General features: G+C 42.5%; 1 protein-coding gene across 2 annotated transcripts in view; it reads left to right on the top strand.

Moving 5' to 3' along the window:
* The window catches only part of AFF3 (ALF transcription elongation factor 3), a 526,951-nt gene that overhangs the window by 454,562 nt on the left and 48,519 nt on the right, over positions 1-23,870 (top strand). For both annotated transcript variants that reach the window (XM_058534464.1, XM_058534465.1), the window contains one exon: positions 22,298-22,484. In XM_058534464.1, coding sequence (XP_058390447.1) covers positions 22,298-22,484 — 187 coding nt within the window. The remainder of the gene's footprint in view (positions 1-22,297; positions 22,485-23,870) is intronic.

Below are 23,870 nucleotides of genomic sequence, written 5' to 3' on the forward strand. Positions count from 1 at the left end.
GTGTTACAGTCATGGAGATACAAACAAGTTTGTTTCACTGGGAAAGTGGTTACGTAAGGCTCGCTTTTCATCCCTTTCAACTCATTCAAAAGCTTTTAAAAGGCAATATTTTCACCCTGAGTTTTGTGACTTTGCGATAGACTCAGACCATATTATATTACCCCTTTAAGTTTATCTTCTGACTGTTCTTCCATCACAGGGTCTGTTGTATTACATTGCTCTTAAAATATAGCTTTGGCAACCTGAAATATGAATTCCCAGGTCCCCAAACTTCCTGATCTGTGATTCATTGTAATTAATCCTCTCACGTGTGATTCCATCTAGGATCCTGTCAAATAACCCAGAAGACACTTTGCAAAATTTCAAGCAGGAAATCCCTACATGTTATTGAATGGTGATGCTGTTTGCCAGGTGCCATTCACCTTCCTTAGGTCATCCCAAACATTCCAGGAGCATCATCTCCTCAATGCCTGGCACCATATGTTTTTATGTTGGATGGATAAGAAAGATCACAAACCTAAGATTGCCAGGCTTAGCAAATAAAAATACAGGAACAATAAATAATTCTTTTTGTGTGTGTGTGTGAGGAAGATCAGCCCAGAGCTAACATCCGTTGCCACTCCTCCTCTTTTTGCTGAGATAGATTGGCCCTGGGCTAACATCCGTGCCCATCTTTCTCTACTTTATATGGGACACTGCCACAGCATGGCTTGACAAGCAGTGCATTGGTGCACGCCCAGGATCCGAACCTACAAACCCCGGGCCGCCGAAGCCGAGCATGCACGCACTTAACCACTTGCGCCACCGGGCCGGCCCCCAATAAATAATTCTTTAGTATAAATGTGTCCCCAATACTGCATGTTATTCATTATTCATCTGAAATTCAAACTTCACTGGGTGCCCTGTATTTTATCTGGAAACCCTACAGAAACCATATTTTGATTGAAAGATCATTAAGAAAAAAATGTTCTGTAAAAGTATTTCCTCTTTGTTGGAAATTACATAATAAAATGCCAAGATCTTGGAGGGCTATCTGTATACAAACTGTGGAGGCAGCTTAAATGGAAATTCTGTCTCTTCTCACTCTCTCTTCAAGAGAGCTTCGTTGGAAACTAATTTTCTCTTTTCCGTAGAATAAGCATCTCACTTTCGGTGCATAACGGTTCCTCTTGATTTTCCATACAAGTGTGTGTCTTTGTATGTGTGGAGGGTGTGTCATACTTGCTGCAAGTATTAGTCCTGTCTGGAAACCCAGGTGGGGGGGTGGTACCATTTGCAGGTCAGAGGCACCTGGCTGAACTGCTGCTCCCCACCCACCATACATGTCCTGCTGGAAAACATCAGACTTCCACTTTCCATGAGGCGTGGGCTGCTGCTCCAGCACCGTGCTGACCTTCTGGTGCCATTTCTAATCTCTATTCTGCTGAGTTATTTGTGCCAAGGACTGTCTGTTTTGATAAAGTGGAAGCTTTTTCTTGCTGCCACTGAGGAGAATTCCTGACCTATTTCCACGTCAGCGATGAGGCCAAAGAGATTTTTCTGTTGACCTCTATGAACAGCAGGTGATGGGCTGAGAGCATCCCCTCCTCACATGTGGCTGTCAGGCTGAGAGGCTCTCATAACAGGACTGCGTATGGGTGACACCTTCTTTCAAGCTCTGTTTCTTCAGCACTGTGACTCCCTTGGTTATCACATCGTATTAATTATTCATTGCCTAACTTTTTTGCAAATGTAATTAATGAGATAAGTTACACAATGGTAATGGTAGTAAATATTATAATGTAAAAGCAATTACCGAAGTGGCAATTTTAATTCAAAATTATTTTAATTACATAGGACTCCAACTCATTTAAAATCCTGTCTCCACAGAGCCTCCTTGAGCTTCCAAAACTGTCACCACATTGGTTACCTGGAGTTAGTCTGCGAAATTTCTCCCACCCTTACATTAGTGAGCGCCTCAGGGAATGCAAGCAGACAGGTAGCTGGGTAGATTACAGGCAGGGACTGGGACCCCTCAGAAGACTATGATCCCAGGAGCCTGGAAGACAGCCCGTGCACTGGGCATTTTGTTCTAGAGGAGGACACAGCTAGGAGAAACCTGTGGCTCCAGGCAGGACCAGCTTCCCAGGCCAGCATCCTGTGCAGGCTCATAGGGCCCCATACTCAGACAGTCTGCGCTCGATTTAATACTGTGCGATTGCCCTCTTAATAATTTGATCTTAGAATTTCATAAATGAAATTTATGCTTCATAAACGAAGTCTGGGGGGCAATGGAGCATGCTGCAGCTGCTTGGAGCCTTGGCTCCCATGTGGTCCTGCCTCCCAAGGATGGGTTCTCAGCAGCCTGCTCCTCTGCCCGCGGCGTTCCCCTCTCCACCCTGGGCAGCAGCTCCTGCCATCCTGGACCCCCAACGGGCGTGGGCGCACTAGGCGTCAGGGTAGGGCACAGACCTAGGACACCACAGCAGCCCTTTCCACCCCAAGCAGGCAGCGCCAGGGCCCATTCAATGGGCAACTCTTCCAAGGCGAGCCTCTCCCCTACCCTGATCCAGGTGCCTAGTGCTTCCTGGTGCAAAGGTCACAGTACCCTTGGGGATCACCCTTCACCCGCGTTGGTTGGGGTGGCGGGCCGTAGGAAGGGAGATGCCTGGCTTGACCTCACTGTCCCAGCCAGGGAACCACATGACAAGTTCCCCAGATGCCTGTGAGGGTCTGTACTCTCCCCACAAGTATCCTAGTGCCCAGGGAGCATGACATGAAATAGCAAAAAAAAAGCCATAACAGATTGAGAGACCATGGAAGAAAGGAGGACGCTTTATATTTTAATGCTTGTAATGATGCCTGTTTTCCTGATTTTTGAACAAAGGCCTCACATACTCATTTTGCAACGAGCCCTGCAAATCACGTGGCAGGTGCTGGCTCCAGGGCTTAGGGAAACTGCATCACTGCCTTTATTTAGCATCAGGAAAGGCCTATCTTTTAAGGTTTTTAAGATCCTGATGGCGTGTTTTCTCTCATGTGAAACTCTGAAGTCTCAAGTGCATTTTGCTCCTTGGAATTAACTGAGGCACACACCGCCAGGCACGCTCTGATGTCTGACTACATACCTTCCTCCTGTCCTCTCTTCCTCCTACCACCAAAATTCTCCTGTGAACTCCCTAACTCATTGTTTCTTCATTGGAAAAAAGTGAGACTACCTTTAAAGCCGAGTGATTCTGATCAAAGAAACAGGCCAAAGCTTCAACTGGGAGCTCCCTTTTGGCAGGGACTTGTCTCCAGCACGTGTTTCAGAACGCCTGCCCTTTCCCCAGAGCCCAGTTGGAGCCTGACTGCATTTCCCAGCTCCTCGACACCGTGGTGTGTTCATAAATACCATGTGAAAGAAAAGGGCTGCAGCGCTACAGGCCTGGCTTGTCTCCGGCCCTGATGCATGGGACCATTCAGACCCTGCTGAATGGTCCTCAAATCAGGCCGGGCCTGAGCTGAGAGTTTTCTTGACCTGTGGTATGGTGCTTGGTGATGCATCTCCTTTTAGTGGGAAGCTCATTTCTGGGAGCAGGCTTGCTCATATTCTTATGATGGTGGAGCTGCGGAGTCACAGAACTCAGACTTATTGGCACCATACTCAGGAATAATAAAGAAAATAAAATTATATTGACCACATTCTCATTTATTTCATTCCCCCTTCTTTTTCTTAGCATCCCCTCTCTTCCTCTCTCCGTCTTTGCTCAGCCTGCCCATAAAACAACCTTTTTATTGTCAGCAAACCTTAAAGAAACAGAGAGGCCAGCTTCTAACATTCCTTTCTTGAGTAAAATGGCGTGGTTGTGATCTCCTTCTCACAGGTTCAGCTCATCCTCAGCTTCTGCACGTGGGTGTCGCTCTCATCACGAGCATTTCCCCGAGTGTTCTCTTGAGGGCACAGCCTCTGCAGAGTGTGTTGGGAAGGGGCCACAGTGGTTGGAGGAGAACCCACCTCCCTGACTCGTTTGCCCTCCACTCCAGCAGCAGCCGCACCGATGTGGGGCCGGAGACCCCCGACCCAGCGTTTTTCCCAAGAGCGTCCCACTCAGAATAGTCTTACTATTTTAAATCACGTATATTTGCTTATAGAATTTCCGCTTCACAGAGTACAGGAAATCAGTCAATCCCAATCTATTTTTTCCGCTCTTCTCATCATTACTCATGTATCTAAGCAGAAGGGCTCCTTGGTGCTGGACTCTGTAAACTCGAAGGAAGGATACGTGGTTCCACCCCCTGGTCTGAGCCTATTTTGACTTCACTTTGCCCACCCACCCTCTGTGAATCTCGTCTCCTGGTTATCCTCTGGCTTCCCACCCATTATTCCACACCTTTGCCTAAGGCTTTCTTCTCTATTCTGCTAGCTAAATCCTACCTTATGCTTAGGGCCCTGCTCAGGTCCCACTTCTTCCAGGGAGTCCTACCTGAGAACTCTAGGCCTCATTGTTCCCCCCGCTCTCTAAACTCTGAGGACTAAGAATTTTATCACAGAATTTCGCACTTGCTGTACACTGTCTTCTTTCGAACATTATTCTAAGTCCTCCAACTTTGAGGACATGGATTAACATGGTGCTTCTTGCTCCCACCACACTCAGACCAGTGCCAGGCAGGGAGTGAGCGCAAAGCAACAGTGCAACGCAACGCACACTATAAATTCTTAATGGCAGAAAAACCCTCATTGACCTAGAGCTAAAATCAAAAGTGTTCTGGATGTGGCTGGCTTCAGGCAGATAATGCCTTTGGCTCATCCTTGAAGTCTCTTTACACACAGCAAGATAAGAAATCTCCAGCCCCCAACACGGCGCCTGGCATATCTGAGGCTCAGTACATGTTGTCAAGGGAGTGTTTGTGATTACCTAGACTCCTGGAGGTAGCAAAGCTAGGAATTTGGCATATGCTCATTATACAGTAATCCTACGTGCACATCCAGGAAGAAAACACAGGATACCATGTCGCAGGCAACTCAGGACTAACTGCCAAGAGCGAATCACCTATGACTTCTCGCTCCAGCGTTCTCTGTTTTTTTCTTGGCCTACCCACTGCTCATTATCCTGATTGGGGGGAAAAGAAAAGAAGTAACATAGAAATTAACAGAGCTTCTAGTTAGAAATCCTGATATTAGGTGTTTCTAGAGATAAATAACTAAAATGAGGGCCACCAAGTTTTGTTTTTAATTAACTATAGATTTATCAAAGGATATTGGAAGTGAGAGGAACTTGAGACATCATCTAGTCCAAGCCCATCTCTTAATAGCTGAGGAGGTAGAGACCCACAGGGAAGTTATTAGCATAGCTGTGACTAGAACGCAGGTGTGCGTCAAGGAGAGGCCGCACGGCTCTCTCCTTGACTCTTAGCTGGGATGACTTATCAAGCTAACTTCGTTGGTCATGTAGCAGGTATCTGGCTAGTTGAGTTTATTGCGTATGTCCAGGATCTCATTAATGGGGCAGGCTTTCTGTGTGAGAAAGACACCATCAATTGCCTGTCCAACAGCCACCCTCCACTTCCTTACAAAGAGAACAGCAATTGGATTCACCCTACACTGAGGGGCAGTTTCTTCAGAGGAGGTTGGTTAGTCTACAGTCATAAGAGGTGGCTATTTGTTGGTCTTACCCAATGTAAGTGGTCTTACCCTTGCTATGGCTCTGGTTTAGTCTTGGGCATGTGAGGAAATTCAAGCCAGTGAGGCACAAGGGGTGGTCTGCTTACCAAGAGAAATCAGACAGGATTCTCCCTTCCTCTGAGCATCTGTGTGTGGTGACTGTAGCAGCCATCTTAGGGCAGTGAAGAGAATTAGCCTGAAGACTGACCAAGGATGGCAGTGAGGAAAGATGGAAACACAGCATGTCTTTACCGTGTTTTGCTTATTGTAGTTGTGATCCCTATTCCCTGTCACCAGGCACAGTCTATCAGCTATGCTCTATTACATAGTCTTTGAAAAGGCCCTTATGAACAGCACTTCCCGCAGAAACACCTGAATAATATTTTACACATTTGCCCTGAGAGTCCTTATCCAAGGAACAAATCCAGCTTGGTTCATGACAGCTAACAAGATCACAGCTTGAACTGAGACGGCCACAAGTCTTTGTCTCAGATGCTATAATTTGGTTTCCATAAAAATCCCTTTTGCTCATCATCCTTAAATCTTGTATTCCTTGGTGAGATGCAAATTAAACACCACACGCTGCTGACATTCAGACACTCACCGTATTTGCTTTAAACACAGGAGAGAAACGCAATTGGTTTATTCAGATAGAGATTGGGTTAGAAGGAGGGTTTTCAGGGGCCAAACATGATTACAGACTAAGATCAGGGTGCTGCCATCTCTCTGGGCTGCTCCAGCTTCCCTTGGGAGCTTCCTTTGACCTTGTTCAAGATCATGGCTGTCTGGAGCTTTGCACAAAAACAGCCAGGTTTATGGAAATAGAAGAGGAGACTTCTAAGAAGTAGTGTTGGGCAGCTCATTTGCTGTGTAATTTTGGACACACTGTGCTACAGCTCTTTTCTGGGAGTCAGACTAGCTGATCTCCCAGGTTACTTCCCAATCAAACATTTTATAATCCTGAAATGAGCAGACAGGTAATGTGAGTTAAGAATGCAGGTAACCTTGAGGAATTCCTACTTATTTAGGCTACCATGTTGGAAGAAGTATTACAGTTATCAAAAATTAAAGAACAATGTTAACCTATGTTTATTGAGCACTTGTTATATGCTAGGCTCTGTGCTAAGAACATCACATGTGTTTTCTTCTTTAGTCCACCTAACAAGCCTGTGAGGTCACTACTGTTATTACCCCTTTAATACCAATGAGGCAGCTGAGGCTCAGAGAGGTTAAGGAACTTCCCCAAGGTCCCACAGCCAGCAAGCAGAGGAGGTAAAATGCCCATCTAGGTCTGTCTAATTCTAAAGCCTACGCATCATCCTACCTCACGTGGCAAAAGTATCTAAATGTGCCCGACTGAGACCAGAAAGGCTGATAATTTATCCCACTTGCTAGGAAAATTTGGGTCCCCCGAAAGCATAGGTTAGCATTAGGAGCCCAAGGCCTGGGTTCCAGCTTCTCTCCTCTGCTAACTAGGAGTGCAACCTTGAGTAGGCAATTTAACCTCTCTATTCCTTCTGTAAAGTGGATGTAATGATACCTGACTTTCCTATTTTATAGGTTTATTGTGAGGTTCAGAGGAGGGACTTGAAAAGAAAATACTTGGAAAAATTTTAAAGAATCATATAAGTTCAAGTGTCTGTTACTTTTAAAAGAAGTCAAGTAAGGACAAGTGACAAAAGAAAAAATAAATTAATTGGACTACATCAAAATTATAAATATTTTTGCTACAAATGATGCCATCAAGAAAGTGAAAAGACAACTCACAGGCAGGGAGGAAATATTTGCACATTGTATATCTGATAAGGGATTTGATCCAGAATATATAAAGAACTATTTCAGCTCCATAATAAAATTTTTAAAAGGGCAAAGGATTTGAACAGGCATTCTCCAAAGAAGATACACACATGGCCGCTCAGGACATGAAAAGATACTCAGCATCATTAGTCACTAGGGAAATGCCAATCAAAGCTAAAAGGAGCTCCCCCATCACACCCACCACTATCGGGAGAACCAAAGAGATAGACAATAACAAGCGTTGGCAAACACGAGCAGAAGTTAGAACCTTCATACACTGCTGGTGGGAATGCAAAATGGTGCAACTGCTTTGGAAAACAGTCTGTCAGTTTCTCAGAAGATTAAACAGAGAGTCATCATAGGACTCAGCAATTCCACTCCTAGGTATCTACCCAGGAGAAATGACAATGTATGTCCACACAAAACTTGTACACAAATGTTCATCTCTTTATTCGTAATAACCCCAAAGTGGAAACAACCCAATATGCACCAACCGATGAATGGATGAACAAAATGTGGTATACACGTACGATGGAATATTGTTCAACCACAATATTATACTAATACATGCTACAATAGGAATGATCCTTGAAAACATTATGCCAAGTGAAAGAAACTGGTCACAAAAGACCACATACTGTATGCTTTCATTTATATGAAATGTCCAGAATAGGCAAACTCATATCAACAGAAAATGGATTAGTGGTTGCTTAGGGCTGGGGCAAGGGGACCCTGGGGTGGGAGAAAGGGCGATTGACTGCTAATGGGTACAGAGTTTCTTTTAAGCGGGACAAAAGTATTCTCAAATTAGGTTGTGATGATGGTTGCACAGCCCCGTGAATATACTAAAACACATTGAATTATACACTTTAAATGGGTGAATTCTGTGGTACGTACATTATATCTCAAGCTGTTTTTTTTTAAAAAAAAGTAGTCAGGGAACTCAGGTAAATTTTTATCGCCACATGGCTTATAGAGTTCCCACGAGGGCAGCAGTGTGGGGCTGCACTGTGTACAGGCCTCCTTGAACTGAAAATATTTATAAGTAATTTAAGAACCATATAAGTAAGTACATGGGTGGCTGGATCTCTAATGGACTATTGCTTTAAAATACTCAGATGGCTTGAAGGCACAAGAGGTGCTCTTCACATAGAACTTCTGTCTTCCAGGACTGTCATACTGAAGCATGGAACTCAATAGAGTGCAACGGGGCTTGCATGTCCCCACAACGTGATTTCATCTCTGGAAGCAGTCCCTGGGCAACCTACCCCTGAGGACGGGGTGAGAGAAAAACTCGGGGTAGCATTACATTATGATAGCCCAGAATTTGTTAGCATGCCATTGTAGACCAGGTGGCTGAAAAGCAATCAAGTGGGCAGGTTCCCTACCCACATCCAGCAGTGACAGAGTCAGGAAAAATAGCTGAGCAGGTCAGAGAGCCGCATTTGTCCTGTGAGCAGGTCAAATGAAACCCTGCTCAGGTCGTTCATCTGGGTGGCCAGCTCACTCTCAGCAGCTGGAGCGTGAACACTCGCACCCAGCAGCACTCCCCCGCCAACAGCCAGCTAGCTCAGCCTCACAGAGGCCAGCGCCCTTCCGTTTCAACACTCAGTCTCCGCACACTCCCACCCAGATGGCCTTCACCTAATCCGTGTTTCAGCTCCTTCTGCCAGGGGAGTAGTTGTGCTAGCTTTCTGGCAGTGGGGCCCAGGACCTCCAGAGCTGTTGCCACATTGAAGCTCCCATCCCAACTGTCAAAAGGAAGATATTGAATTCCCTGCTTTGAGATGCTCTCTGGGCCAGGAAGGGCTTTTCAACTCAGTGTCACTGGTGACCACCTACCTGACTGTAAGGGAAGCAAGTTTGTGTCACCAGAGGCAGCTCCTTGTGGGCACAGTCTCTCAAACAGGGCCCAAGGACAGGATGGAAATGCAGCTGCAAACTGGTCTTGCTTAGCTGTGTGGTGCAGAGGTGGCCCAGGTGAACCAATGCAAGGCTTTCAGAGAAGCATTCCACATGGGGCAAGCCCAACCTCCCCCAGGACCCTCACCCATCAGGACTCCCAGCTTAAATCTTGTCCATTACACAGACAAGACGTGTAGATGTTTCTCTGCTTCCCAATGACATTTACAGATGCCCCGAGAACACTTCACCTGAAGAAGGGACCAGAGGGCAGCACCCCATTCCAAGCCTTCAGTCCAGAGAAGATAGCTGAGTGGAGAATGTTCTCTTAGGGGCCTTTTTTTTTTAAATAAATAACATATTATTTTAGAAACAGACAAAAACTATCAACAAGTCCAGGAATATTTGGGAACCAAATATTTGTAAATTATTGTATTTTTGCTTTATTTGTGAAATGTCTTTCTCCTTGGTTGGGTCACACGTGGGTCTTGATTCAACTGAAAGGAAAACTTTGTTCCAAATATGACCCAGAGCTCCAAGCCATAGCTTTTTTTGTCTTGTTCCATCTAGAAGAGAACATTCTTCACCCATCCTAAAAAGAAAATCTGATAAATCCAAAAGTAGGACTGACCCCAGAACCAAAGAATTTATATTCCTTAGCAAATATCATTAGGTAGTAATGCTGTAAACTCAGGAATCCTCAATTCAAGGGTGTTCTGGTGCTATTCAAGCAGATTCCCCAAGCCATGCACCCATGTAAGCTAGGGAAGCAGAGCAAAGTCTAGACAGCTGTGTCTAGAATCGGTAGCTTGGGGCCAGCCTGGTGGCGCAGCGGTTAAGTGCACGCGCTCCGCTGCGGCAGCCCAGGGTTCGGATCCCAGGCGCGCACCAACGCACTGCTTGTCGAGCCATGCTGTGGCGGCATCCCATATAAAGTGCAGGAAGATGGGCACGGATGTTAGCCCAGGGCCGATCTTCCTCAGCAAAAAGAGGAGGATTGGCAGATGCTAGCTCGGCACTGATCTTCCTCACACACACAAAAAAGAATCAGTGGCTTATTGTCATCTAGGACATTTGATGTCAGAAAGGATGGAAATCCAGGAAATGACAAGGGCCCCATGAGGTGACATCTATGCTCTCTGTTGTCTAAAATTGATGACCAAGCCTTGTGTCCCAAAGCTTTTCATAAAATTGGAATTTTGGCATTAGTTTCTCATTCCCTGATAGGACTATGCAAACGGCCCGATTGGCTGATCAGGATTTCTGGATTCTTTGGTTCGTAACAGAAAGAATTTCATATACTACAACACCATCAGCAGTGAATTATGGGGCATAGTTTATGTCCAAGTTTATAGACCTCCTATATTACTGAATTTCTCTCCTGCTACATGTATCCAGTTGTGTTGGCTTTTATCCTTCCCTGAGGCCAGCAGAAGGTTTCGGGGACCTTTGGGATGTGCACAGTGCAGTATGAGTCTTCTTTATGGCCTTAACCCCTTCCCCAGGCCATTCCCTGTTCCCATCCCATCCAGGTTCACAGTAAATGAGCTGTACTGCCTGCCCTTCCTGCTCACCTTCACCAGGTGTCTTACCTGAGCCCTAAGATTCCCCCTGGTGGCTGAAGCCACCATCCTGCTGGAAGTTTTCACATGTATTAAGCTACATTCACCATGTTTAGTTTTTGGACCTAAATGTAACATTTATCCTTTTTAAAAGTCATCTTGTTTTGAAAAACAATCTTCTAAATAACTATTTGATCAAAGGAGGATTTAAAACTACTACAATAATCTATTTAGAAAGTAAAGAAAATAAAAACGCAGGATTATGAGGGTGATCGCCTACAACTGTAAATATACTCAGAGGCAAAATGATGGTCCCAAATGCTTTCATTATTAAGAAAGAATAAAAGAACTGAAATAAGCTTCCAACTCAAAAAGTTTGTAAAAATTTTATAAAATAATCCTGAAAAAATAATAATAATAGGAGCCAGCCCCGTGGCATAGCGGTTAAGTGCGTGCGCTCTGCTGCTGGCGGCCTGGGTTCGGATCCCAGGCACGCACTGATACACCACTTATCAGGCCATGCTGTGGCGGCATCCCGTATAAAGTGGAGGAAGATGGGCATAGATGTTAGCCCAGGGCCAGTCTTCCTCAGCAAAAAGAGGAGGATTGGCATGGATGTTAGCTCGGGGCTGACCTCCCTCACAAAAAATAATAATAATAATAATAGTCCTAAAAAATGTAGAAGGAAGCAAAGTCAGAAAATATTAGAATTATTATGTAGGTGAAGAGAGATTTGAAAATAAAATAGACAAACTTTGGGCAGACATAATGAAGAAAAAGGGAAGAGAAAACAAAATTTGGGGTGAGGTGATATAATAGATACAATGTTTTTTATTTTAAGAGAATATTATATAAATTTTTCGAAAATAGAAATTAAGTTTTATTTGGAAAGAATAAATTAACAAAATTGACAAAAAAGAAATGGACAATAACCAAGGAATAAATTGTAAAAGATATCAAAGAACTGCCATTATAAAAGGCTCTAGAACTAGATGATTTTACTGGTGGTAAGTTCTTTTAAACTCTCAAGGAACAGATAATTCTCATACTATTTAAACTTTTCCAGAATATTATAAAAAGGTAAAACACTATCCAATTTATTTTTTAAGCTAAAATAACCATGATACAAAACCTGCCAAAATTCACCCCCAAAATATAAAATAGATAAATATAAATGTATATCAAGTTCACCACGGGGCTGGCCTGGTCGCGCAAGCGGTTGGGTGCACACGCTCCTCCTCGGTGGCCCGGAGTTCACAGGTTCGGATCCCGGGTGCGGACTGACACACTGCTTGTCAGGCCATGCTGTGGCGGCGTCCCATGTAAAGTAGAGGAAGATGGGCATGGATGTTAGCTCAGGGCAGATCTTCCACACACAAAAATAAATAAATTAATTAATTAAATAAAACAGTTTTTAAGTTCACCTGTAAATATAGATCCTCCCAAAATCCTAAATAAAATACTAACAAGCTAAATTCAATAATACATTAATAGAATAATTTCCACAAACAAATAGACTTGAAAAGGGTAGCATAGGTTCTATTAGTGAAAAAATAAAAGATTGGAAAATATAGGAAAGTTAAAAATATATTTAATCTTCATAATTCTACCACCCAAAAATATCCACAGTTAATATTTGAGTAAATATCCTTCCACTGTTTTTTTCTTTGTATTTATATTTTTATATAATTATAATCATGCTGCTTGGTAGCCATCAGACTGTCACGGAAAGACCACACACATATACCCTGTGGGGTTAGATTAGGTCTTCAATTTATTTGGCAAAGGATACAGAAACACAGCTGAGGCAAAGGTGCCCCACAGAGCTGGAACAGGTGCACTGTACACCAGCACAGATCCCCAGGTACCCGTAGAGCTGCTAACACGGTGCTCACATCTCAGTCCTTGTATGCTTGGGCCTCACATAACTAGTCAAGAAGACTTAGACAATCTGTGTGCTCAGTACTCCCATGTAAGAGCCTGTATATAGACAGTGGGACCCTCTGATTCTTAAGCAAAACCCAAAGTCAGCAAAACCTGATCCTCTCCCAGGGAAAAAGCAGAGGCAACATTTAAGTATTCCTGATCAGTTTCTCTGCCTCCAGATGGCTACCGTATTGAAAGCCCATTTCCTCACAAATATAGTGTGAGAATTTTTCATGACAGTAAATCTTTTGTTCTAATATGTTTGTAATGACTAGATAGTCCTGAAAAGTATTCCCTCATAAGGGTATATCATTATTTATTTAATTAATCCCCTATTGTTGGTCATTTGGGTTGTTTATAAATCCTTTCCTATTACAAATAACCTAAGAGCATATATCCTTGTAGGTAAATGTTTTTGAACATCCCTGATTATTTTCATAGGGTACATTTCTGGATGTAGAATCTCAGCTCTGTCTCTTATTAGGGACCTTATTGTCCTCACCTATTAAGAGGCAGAATAATACCTCACCTACAAGGAGGAGACAACGGCATAAAGTAACAAAAAAATTCCTGGGGGTCTGGGGTCTTGAGGGAGGCGTGTCCGTTGTTCTGAGCCCCTATTTGGTGTTGGGATATGACTATTTCCCTCCTCTTGGGTACCGGCTGCTCTGTTACGACTTATTTGTAGAGCTTTTCTTTATTTGATTTTCTAGATTAATGAAAAATGTGCAGTTTCTGTATTGTCAACAAATGGTATTATAACTTGCTCTACAGTTTTCATAGCTGATTTCATCTACTTTTTATGATTCTATACTGTTTTTGACAGTTACGCTATTTTTCTTGGAGAAGCCGGGAGCAGCTGACTCCTCCTCTGATTCAGCTCTGTGCATAGCTGAATGTCCATTAACTCCCTCCTCCCCAAACACACCCCCTCCCCCAACACACATACCTGCTGTGGCTCTGATGTACCTGGCACAAAGTGGATTCTCAAGAACCATCACACCATGTCATCCCTTAGCCTGTGTCATTTATTCTGAACATAACTTCTAAAGTACTCATCTTTTTATCATTAGCTTTTTTACAACCTCATTTCATTTGACTCCTTAGTGACATGTCCTGTCTAGCTTTGGTATGCATATTTTTAAAATCTGAGCTTGATTTCCACAGTAAGTGGTTTTTAAATAAATGAATTAATGCCTAATTTGGCTGGTTAAATAAAATGAGCAGGGACTGTAGAAGACCTAGTGGTTGTTTCATTCATCAGCTTTTGATACAATTAACCAGAGCTGAAGGTTGGAAGTATTGAGAGAGGGTTCATTTCCACTTGATAAATATCCAGTGATGGTTCCTGTTCTGGGACAAGATACTGATATACATCTCCCTATTCCTCCTGCTAAGTACAGCTAAAATCCTTAGACATTGTATATAAAACAAACATAAGAAGATGGAAAGATGAAGAGAATGCATATCAGCTAGGGACTTCAGACCTGAGAAAAGACAAAGTGGTGAATTCCCTGGGTTTTCTTTTTTCCTAATAAAGCCCAGAGTGAATGCTGGGGAAGCTGGCAACCTAGAAATGCCAACAGGCATAGATTTTTTTTAGAAGAGCTCCAGGAAAGCCAACTCTCTCTAGTCAAACGACCAGGAAATGGGTATCCTAGCAAAAAGAAAACTTTTAGACAATAACTGCTCTATTCCAGCCAAATACCATGGGGAAAAAAGGTGACCGCACCACCACCCTCATCAGCAAAGGCCAAGTGGGAAGCCTAGACTTTCTTCCACCCTTGCCCATCTCTAAAGAGATGCCCTGTTGTTGGTGTGGTGTTAGTGGAAGAGTGCTAAAACAAGCAAGGTTTTTGTTTTTGTTTTTGTTTTTTGTGAGGAAGATCAGCCCTGAACTAACATTCATGCCAGTCCTTCTCTTCTTGCTGATGAAGACTGGCCCTGAGCTAACATCTGTGCCCATCTTTCTCTACTTTATATGGGATGCCGCCACAGCATGGCCTAACAAGCGGTGCATCAGTGCGCACCCAGGATCCAAACCCCGGCCGCCAGCAGCAGAGCACACACACTTAACCGCTACACCACGGGGCCGGCCCCCAAGCAGTTTTGTTTTTTTTTTAAGTTCAAAGTCTTATAATATGAAAAATGTTTAGGATACAATAAGAAATCACTAATTATATGAAGAACCTAGAAAAATCTCAATTTGAATGAGAAAAGACTATCAATAGATGCCAATACTGAAATGACATAAATATTAGAATTATCTGACAAAAATTTTAAAGGAGCCATTATAAAATGCTTCAACAAGCAGTTAAGAACACACATGAAAAAAATGAAAAAATAGAGTCTCAGCAAGAAATAGAAGAAATAAAGAAGAACCAAATGGAAATTTTAGAACTGAAAATTACAATAACTGAAATTTAAAAATTTAATGGATGAGCTTAACAGTAGAATAAAGAGAAAAGAGGTAAGAATTTGTAAACCTGAAGATAGAATAATAGGTATTGCCACTATGAACAACAGAGCAGAGAAAAATAGACTAAGAAGAAAAAGGACAGAGCCTCAGGGACCAAGTTTTGCAGAAGACATCAACCTACAGATTGAAGAAGCTGAGCACACCCCAACCAGATAAACCCAAATAAATTCATGCTGAGACACATCACAGTCAAACTTCTGAAAACAAGACAAAAAAAAAACCTTGAAAGCACTGATAAATAAACAACACCTTACCTCTAGGGTTAAAACAATAAAAACAATTTGAATGACGCTGGATTCAGAAACCACAGAGGCCAGAAGGAAGTAGCACATCATTGTTTAAGTGTTGAAAGAAAAGAACTGTCAACCCAAAATCCTACATCCATTGAAAATTTCCTTTAGGAATGAAGGACAAATGGAGACATTCTGAGATGAACGAAAACTAAGAACATTTGTTGCCAGCAGAACTCCCCAAAAAGAACAGCCAGAGCGAGTTCGTGAAACAGAAAGGAAATGATTAAAGAAGGAACTTTGATAAAATAAATGATATCAAGAAGGAAAGAACAATGGAAAGAGTAAAAGTAGGGTAAATACAATAAATTTTTTTTCTCCTCTTGGGTTTTCTAAATTGTGTTTGACATTTGAAGCAAAATTTGAAACATTGTTTTATGTAGTTCTCAATATATTTAGAGGAAATATTTGAGACAGTTAAGGAGGCAGGTTTTCTGTGCTTCACTCAAACTGGTAAAATGACAATACCAGTAGATTGTGAGACGTTATTTATAATGTAGCATCTAGAAAAATGATTTAGAAATTTGTACAAAGAGATAAATTCAAAAACACTGTAAGTAAATCAAAATATAATTCTAAAACATGTTTTAAGGAACAGGAAGGCAGGAGAAAGAAAACAGTGGGATCAAACAGAAAACAAAAATTAAATGACAAATTTAAGCTCCAACCATATCAATAATTGTATTAAATGTAAAAGGCCTAAATTCACCAATTAAAGGACAAAGATTGTCAAAGAGGATAAAAAAACATAACCCAGCTATATGCTGTCTACAAGAAACTCAATTCAAATATAACAATAGGTTGAAAGAAAAGGGATGGAAAAGATATACCATGAAAACGTTAATCAAAGGAAAACCGGAGTGGCTATATTCCTATCCAATAAAGTAGACTTCAGAGCAAGGAAAATTACCAGGGACATAGTGGAACATTACGTAATGGTAAAAGAGTCAAGCCACCAAGAAGACATAGCATTCTTAAATATGTATGCATCAAACAACAGAGCTGAAAAATATGTGAACCAAAAACTGATAAAATAAATCTCATTTAAGAAAGGACTCACTATGTGATTCCATTTATATAACATTTTTTAAATGACAGAATTTTAGAGCTGCAAAACAGATTAGTGATTCCCAGAGGTTAGGAATGGTGAGGGGCTTTAGAGGCAGGTGTGACTGTAAAGGAATAGCATGAGGGAGATCCTTGTGGTGATGAAACAGTTCTGTATCTTGATGGTGGTGGTGGTGGTTACATGAATCTACTCGTGTGATAAAATGACATAAAACTGTATATACATGGTACAATTGTCAGTTTTCTGGTTTTGATATTATAGTATACTTACATAAGATATAGTCATGGGAGTAACGGGGTAAGGGGTATATGGGACATCTCTACTATTTTTGTTACCTCTGGTGAATTAGTAATTGTTTCAGAATTTTAAAATTTTTAAATAAATAGGCTGAGAGAGTAAGTGTATTTGATTAACCTCTTGTTTGTCCCTGCTAATCTAAATCTCTGAGAGACATAAAACTCCTGGTTGTGGGTCTCTTTGTGTCTATTTCTTTTAAATGGGACCATCTGAGGATTTCAGAATGTGTAATAATAGGACATGGGTCTCAGACTGGTGCTTCACAGGCCTCATCTGACCTACAGATGTGTATCATTGCTAAAATACAATGAACCTTTTCATTGTCAAAACTTTACAAATTAGTTACTAGCATTTTGAAATTACGAGATTTGATATAAACATCAGGGTTTGGGGCTTCCTCTGAAAAAAACTGAAGGATTTGGTAACACTGGGCTCTCATTCCCACATGGCAGAGAAGTGCTGGGAAGGGGGAGCAGCGTTAAACCAGACAAGACTCTGGTTTGACACCTTTCCCACTGGGGAGCCAATGGTCCACTGTCATTTATCATCACGTTAGGCATTTGTTTTTCTTATACCTGGACACTTCACTCATTTGTGTTACCTGCCTGGCCTCTGTAGGTTTTCAATTTTCAACCTATAATATAGATGGTAGCTTTCTAAAGTTATCAGTTTTATGAAATCCTCAGCAGCCCCAAAGCAAGAGAAAGAAATACATATGTCTATTTATGAACATCTCATGGGCTACTTCACAGTATAACAAAATATATTCTTACACACTGTATCAAAGATCATTTTTCTTTTATTCATTCAATCAATATTTGTTGAGAATCTGTTTATGCTAGACCCTCTGCTAGCTCTGGGGATACATGGACAAATTAGATAATTCCTATCCTTAATATGGTAAGGGCTACAATAGAGAAATGGGCAATGTGCTAAAGGGGCTCAGAGGAGGAAACATCCATCATGCCTGGGAAATTGGGAAAAACTTTACAGAATAGGGTAACATTGCAACTCAGTCCTGGAGAGTGAGTAGGAGGTAACAGAAGAAGAAAGGAAGAAAGGACGTTCTGGCACAGAAGATAGCATGTGCAAAGGCCCTAGCTGTAAGCAGATGCAGACTGTCAAAATGAGAAATTTATTATGGCTGAGGTTTAGGGATGGACCCATTGAAGTGAAGCGGGAGATCTGATTGAGGCGAGACCATGAAGAGCTTCAAAAGCCACGTGTAACAGAAGAATTGTGCCTGATGGTATTGCAGAGCAAACAAAAAAATTTTAGTATAGGACTGACAGTCTTATCAGTTTTGTTTTTTGGAAGATAATTCCAGCAACGGTGAACTTCCTTATGCCAGCTTTTATCATTTTCACTTCTCATAATGTGGTTATAGTTATAAATTAATTAATATCAATAAAGATGCTATCAATCAAGAAATACTGTTGCCAGGGCACTGATTACAGTTTGGAAATCAAGCATTTGTTGAGTTCCTACAGAGTGTTGAGTGAGAAGCTGCTGTAGCCTCTTCTAAAATATCATCAGGCAGCTAATACCAATGGATGCCCACAGGGTGCAAGGCACTGTGCTGGGTGTCTCAGCTATTCACACAGTGCCAACCAGGCAGAGAGTCTGCCTCCAAGTTACTTGTCAGTTGAAAGCTTGTGGACAGCTTTGGATATTTATCCCGACCCTACGATACGCTTGGCAGGCGGGAGCACCCTTGGCTGTGAGATTCGGGATTTGTCATTTAGGTTCCAGATCTTTTCTTTTACTTTCTGTATTCGGACTTAGCCCAGGCCAGATTTGTGAAAGGAATGTGTCACTGTAGCCAAAGGAAGGGACACAGCAAGAGCTCATGTAGAATAAAGCTGGGACTCTCTCAAAGGCGTATTTGGTCTTGACCACTCACGAAACTAGCAAAACATTCCATGTAATCAAAATACAAAAGGTACATAAACCATCCAAGAGGGAACTGTACTTAAACTATAGCAGGTGGAATTTAGAGTGCGTGTAAAGAAATATTCTCTGACAGGAAGAAGTGTTAAACTTGGAGGAGCACAAGAAGTGCTGAAATCCCCTTAAATAATTTTTTTATTGGAAAAGAGAGATTGTAACCTTTTTGAAAAGTTAAATCCTTTTTTTAACTCATTAACCCAATGATGTATTTTTTCCTGTTGATTTTTTCATTCGGTAATCGCATGTGAATGCCTATTATGTCCCAGGCACTGTGCTAAGTTTGGTGACACAAAGACTTTTATTCCATGATCCCAGTAATACTTTCATGTCTGCAGACTCGATGGCACCATGTTCCTGAAATGGCATAGGGTCCACGAACGCCCCTAAAAATTGCCCAAGGCTGTGTCATCATGTCAATCAATCTATGTTATCATTTCAGGAGAAAGTTAATTTTTAATTAAGTTAATTTCTTTAAAACATCTTTGGTATGGAAAACTGACAACTAGCTGGCACACTAAAATTTTCAGTTGGCAATTTTAAATACATAAAGCCTAAAGTCTTCTTTCAGGAAGGTCTTTCTGATATGTCTTTTTAATCTTCTTGATTCCGTGAATCCAAAGAGCCCTCCTGGCTTAGCTGAGCCCATCCTTTCATTAGTGCTAGTCTGCAGCAGTGACCATCCCCGGTTTCCTCGACTTTATTCTGCCACCCCCCCTGCTGTGGCTGCTCCGACAGACAAAAGGCAGATGCATGTACTCATGGCAAGGGCAGTCGCCATGCTGAGGCCCCAACGACCAGTTGCCCCCAAGGACCCACACAAAGACTAGTTAGTGGGGCAGCCTTCGTGGAGGTAGGGATAGTTATCTCAGTCCCACAGCTGGAGCCACCAGAGCCCTTCCAGGCTCCCATCCTTGACATGGATTGTTTCTAGTGACATATTCTCTACCAGGACCATTGAAACACGAATATTTTCGATCCTGACCCCAGAGGCATCATAAGCCTCACAGCCCTTCCAAGAAAAGCATGAAGAAAAACCTAAAATTCTTGGCTTTCTCAGCTGTTTTAAAAACAAATAATAGTTATGCCAGTAAAACTGTCATTTTAAGTGAATTTCCTAATTTAAGGAAGGAAAACATAAAAGGAGAAGGCTTTTCTGTCAATCTAGTTCAGATCAGAGATTCTGTCCCCTTGGGCTCGTGTGTCTCCTTACTGTAGGACAGCAGTCATGAAAAGGAGGCAGCACTGTAACTGTGTAATGGACATTTTCCCAGAAATTAAAGTGCCGCTTTTCAAAAGACAGTCAGTCACTTTGTGGTACAAGCCCCAGGGAACGCCACACACATTGCTGCTTATGCTGCGCACACAACGCCCAGGTACACACACACCAGCATCACAGGTTCTTTGTTGTTTGAATTAGAGCAGGAAGAATGTACTGCTCAGTGATCAAAGCCTTTGACTGTCATAGAAAACCAATCAAAATGCTCCTCATTCATCTTAATTTCCCAGGCTTCAGCAAGTGTCATTCCAAAGTGTGGCGGGGAGGTATATCTTTTTCCTCCATCATGTGTTGCTTTGCTTTTTGGGGTTTTGGGGTTTGAGTTTTTGGGGGTTTTTTTTTGAGGAGTGGGTTGTTTGTTTTTTGGAGGTTTTTTCCACAGTATTTTGGGGGCCTCCTGACAAACTATAACATGGATCCCAGATGTTCATGTTTGGTCAGAATCTAATAGTCTTTTTTTTTTTTTTATGACTCCGTTGAGAGTAGCCATCTTGACTCAGCCAACAGGAAAGATGGATTTTAGTGCATAAGGGAAGCAAGAAATATTACAGCCCTTTGATCACTAACCTTCCCTCCCCCACCTCTGTCGAAAGATCCAGGATTCCTCACTCAACACCAGACACAAATGATAGGCTGGAAAAGAAATCGCCGCAGCTCAGGCGAGGCATGAACGTGCAGGTGGTGTCTGAGGTTGAAGAATTTTGTCCGACAGTGGGTATGGACCGTGACATTGGTGGAAGAAATAGAAACCACTAGGGAAGGTTATGTTCAAACCCCATTTTTCCCTAACCCTGCAGTTCAAAAAGGTGTCTGTATGTTCAGATATATCCTCCAAGATAGTTTCTTGTCTGCTCATTCTTCTAGGAGAAGCAGGGCTCCAATGAGTATTAACTCTCGTCCCTGCCCCCACACCCAGGATTTATGAGAATCTGTCCTTGGGCAAAGCATTTGTCACAGATTTAAGGGGCGGGTATAAAGGGTCCTTTACCTTGTTCAAGCTTCTTTGCACTTGAGACCATAAACTCTGGCAAGCTCACCTGGACCCTGGCCTTCCCTAAAGGTGGTCCTGTTGGAGCAGTGGTCACAATTGGAAGGGGCAAGCAGATATTTGCTGACTCAGCACAAAAAAGGGAGCACTGCATTTTCTGGGTTTAGAATTTAACCTCCAGAGATCAGATTCAGGTGTGTTTCAATGCAATTAATAAAGGACTTTGAAGATGTTGAATATTATGTGAGTACCAAAACTTTCTTTTTAGTTCAAACACTCTTTGGGTGGATGTGTGCTACTTGAATTTTTGTGGCTAATTAATTACCATTAGAAAGTGTCAGTTTTTCCTGTTTTCTTTGAGTATATGAGTATATAACTTCCTGGCAAATTTCAGCATGGATATGAACATCAAGTATAATTTGAAATGCTATTGCTATAAGCCACTGTACAGGCGTGGAATTTTAAAGTCTGGAATATATAAAAATGTGTAAGTGATGGATCTTCAGTTCTTTAATAAAGGGCTTAAAGGAAAATTATTATTTAGACAGCAAGCCAGCTCCTGTAAAGACTACAACACTCGTCTCTATGAGCAGGAAGAAGTGGGAAGCAAGACTGTAACTTTGACAGTCCCCAAATCTCCGGAACCTTCCAGCAGCCATGAAAGCACAGAGCAGAACACTGTGCCCTTCCTGACAGCCCACTTCTGAAAATAAAGCAAACAGACATTTTCATTCTTTATAAAATATTTCAAGCATTTTGGATTTCCTTGCATTTTTGAAGATGATTGGATTTGGGGATGCATTTGAAAAGCTATTCCCCAAAACAGCAGCAAAATGGAAACAGTTATTCTGAGATTACACCACCTTCCCTTCTAAAATGGCCACACAAATAACTAGTGCCAGCTACCAAGGGGCACCAACTTTCATTGCCAATTTTATTTATATATATAATTTTTTTTAACCATTAAGATGTCTTTGACCTTGATGATTGCCCTTCAAGTTCCAAGTGATGGTTGACAGATGTGTGGACTGTGTGCCTCTTCTCTCTGGTTGAACGACAGCTTGCTCGGTGGTGTTTTCGTGTTTGCTCACTTGGCTTTCCTTCCCTTTCCTTCCCGGGGGGCCTCGTGGGCTGGCAGCACCGTGGTCCAGCAGACCAACTGCAGAGCCTCTGTGCCTTCCAGCAAGGGCAGCAGCAGCGGCAGCAGCAGCAGCGGCAGCAGTTCCTCCAGTGACTCGGAGAGCAGCTCTGGATCCGACTCGGAGACCGAGAGCAGTTCTAGCGAGAGTGAGGGCAGCAAGCCTCCCCACTACTCCAGTCCCGAGGTAAGACCCACGCTTGACCCGGAGCCCCCACCTGCGTGCTTCTCTCCCTCTGAAGACAGTAAACCCGAGGAGTCCTGGTTCTCACACCTCACCACCTCCCCCCACCTCCGTGCTGTGACAGGAGGACCGGCCTGCCAGCCATGACCCCTGTAGGCCACCACCCCTTGGCAGTCTGTCTGGGCTTGTTTGGGCTCATCATTTTCCCCACTCTGTCCCCTCCTCGCAGTTCTCCTAATTACAGAGCTTCCTTTGAAGTACAGAAACTTGATCTTTCATTGTTCAAAAGTCTCTATCCTGACTTCCAGAAGTTTCCAAGTATGCCGTAAACATCACTGACTGGAAATAACCTATGGATCAGGTCTCCCTAAGGGTCAGCAGAGGCAGTAAGCAGACAGGGCAGTTCACCGCCCAGGAAGTGGGGCCACCCGTAAATCACAGGAGTTTTGTAGATTAGACATGGTTAGAATCTTACCTTTCTGCAGTTTGTCACGGATTAGAAGAACAAGGGCTGTAAATATTAATAAAACCTTCCTAACTGTGTTTTCTTTGTGAAAATATAAAAAGAAAAATTAGCATCAACCTACAAATAATAATGAAAACTTTTATAGCTATAATGAGTATCTATATGGAAGATTTAGGTGCCTCATGTAAAAACATTATAAGGTACCAATAAAAACCATTGCTTTTTCTACTTTAAACGGGAAATTAAATAGTAATTCAGAGGGTGGAGATTCTTGGGAGAGGATTGAGAGCAAACTTCTCAAGTCTGTGGATCTGTAAGGGTAGGCTTTGATTTCTAAAGAAGGAATAAATTGGTTTCTTCTTAAGTGTATAAACATTTGACGTTACCATGGATCATAGGATTTAATTTTTTACCTACAACGCTCTGTACCACTATGGGGCCCTGAATAGGCTCTGAAATGATCCTGCAAACCATGGCGGTGAGAGGGGAGCACGTTAAGAGCCGGCACAACTCACCTTTCCAGCTTTTGTACCTGTGCCTTAGGACATTATCTCACCTGAAAGCAGCTGTGTTTTTATCTCAAGTTCACAGAGTGGCTCTTAAATTCCCGCAGGATTTTCCCTTTCACTCTCCTCTCAGGAGGCTGAGGCTCTTTGCAGGAGCACTGAGAAACCAGGGAGGTTGTCTTTCCGCACATTTCTTCTTCAGCACCTTTCTGCTCTGCACTGAGAGCTCTCCATTCATCCTCCTGAAATAAGCCCTCTCCATCTCTCTCGCGTTTTTGTCTCCTTTCCATGAGGCTCACTCCCCCCACCATCTCTCTCTCTCTCTCTTTCTATCGCTATCTACCTGTATAAGGGGAAGGCCCTTAGCAACATTAACCTGTAAAAGCCGTAGGTTGATATAACCCTGACTTTTCCCAG

Source organism: Diceros bicornis, chromosome 40, assembly GCF_020826845.1.
Source record: "Diceros bicornis minor isolate mBicDic1 chromosome 40, mDicBic1.mat.cur, whole genome shotgun sequence".
NCBI lineage: Eukaryota > Metazoa > Chordata > Mammalia > Perissodactyla > Rhinocerotidae > Diceros > Diceros bicornis.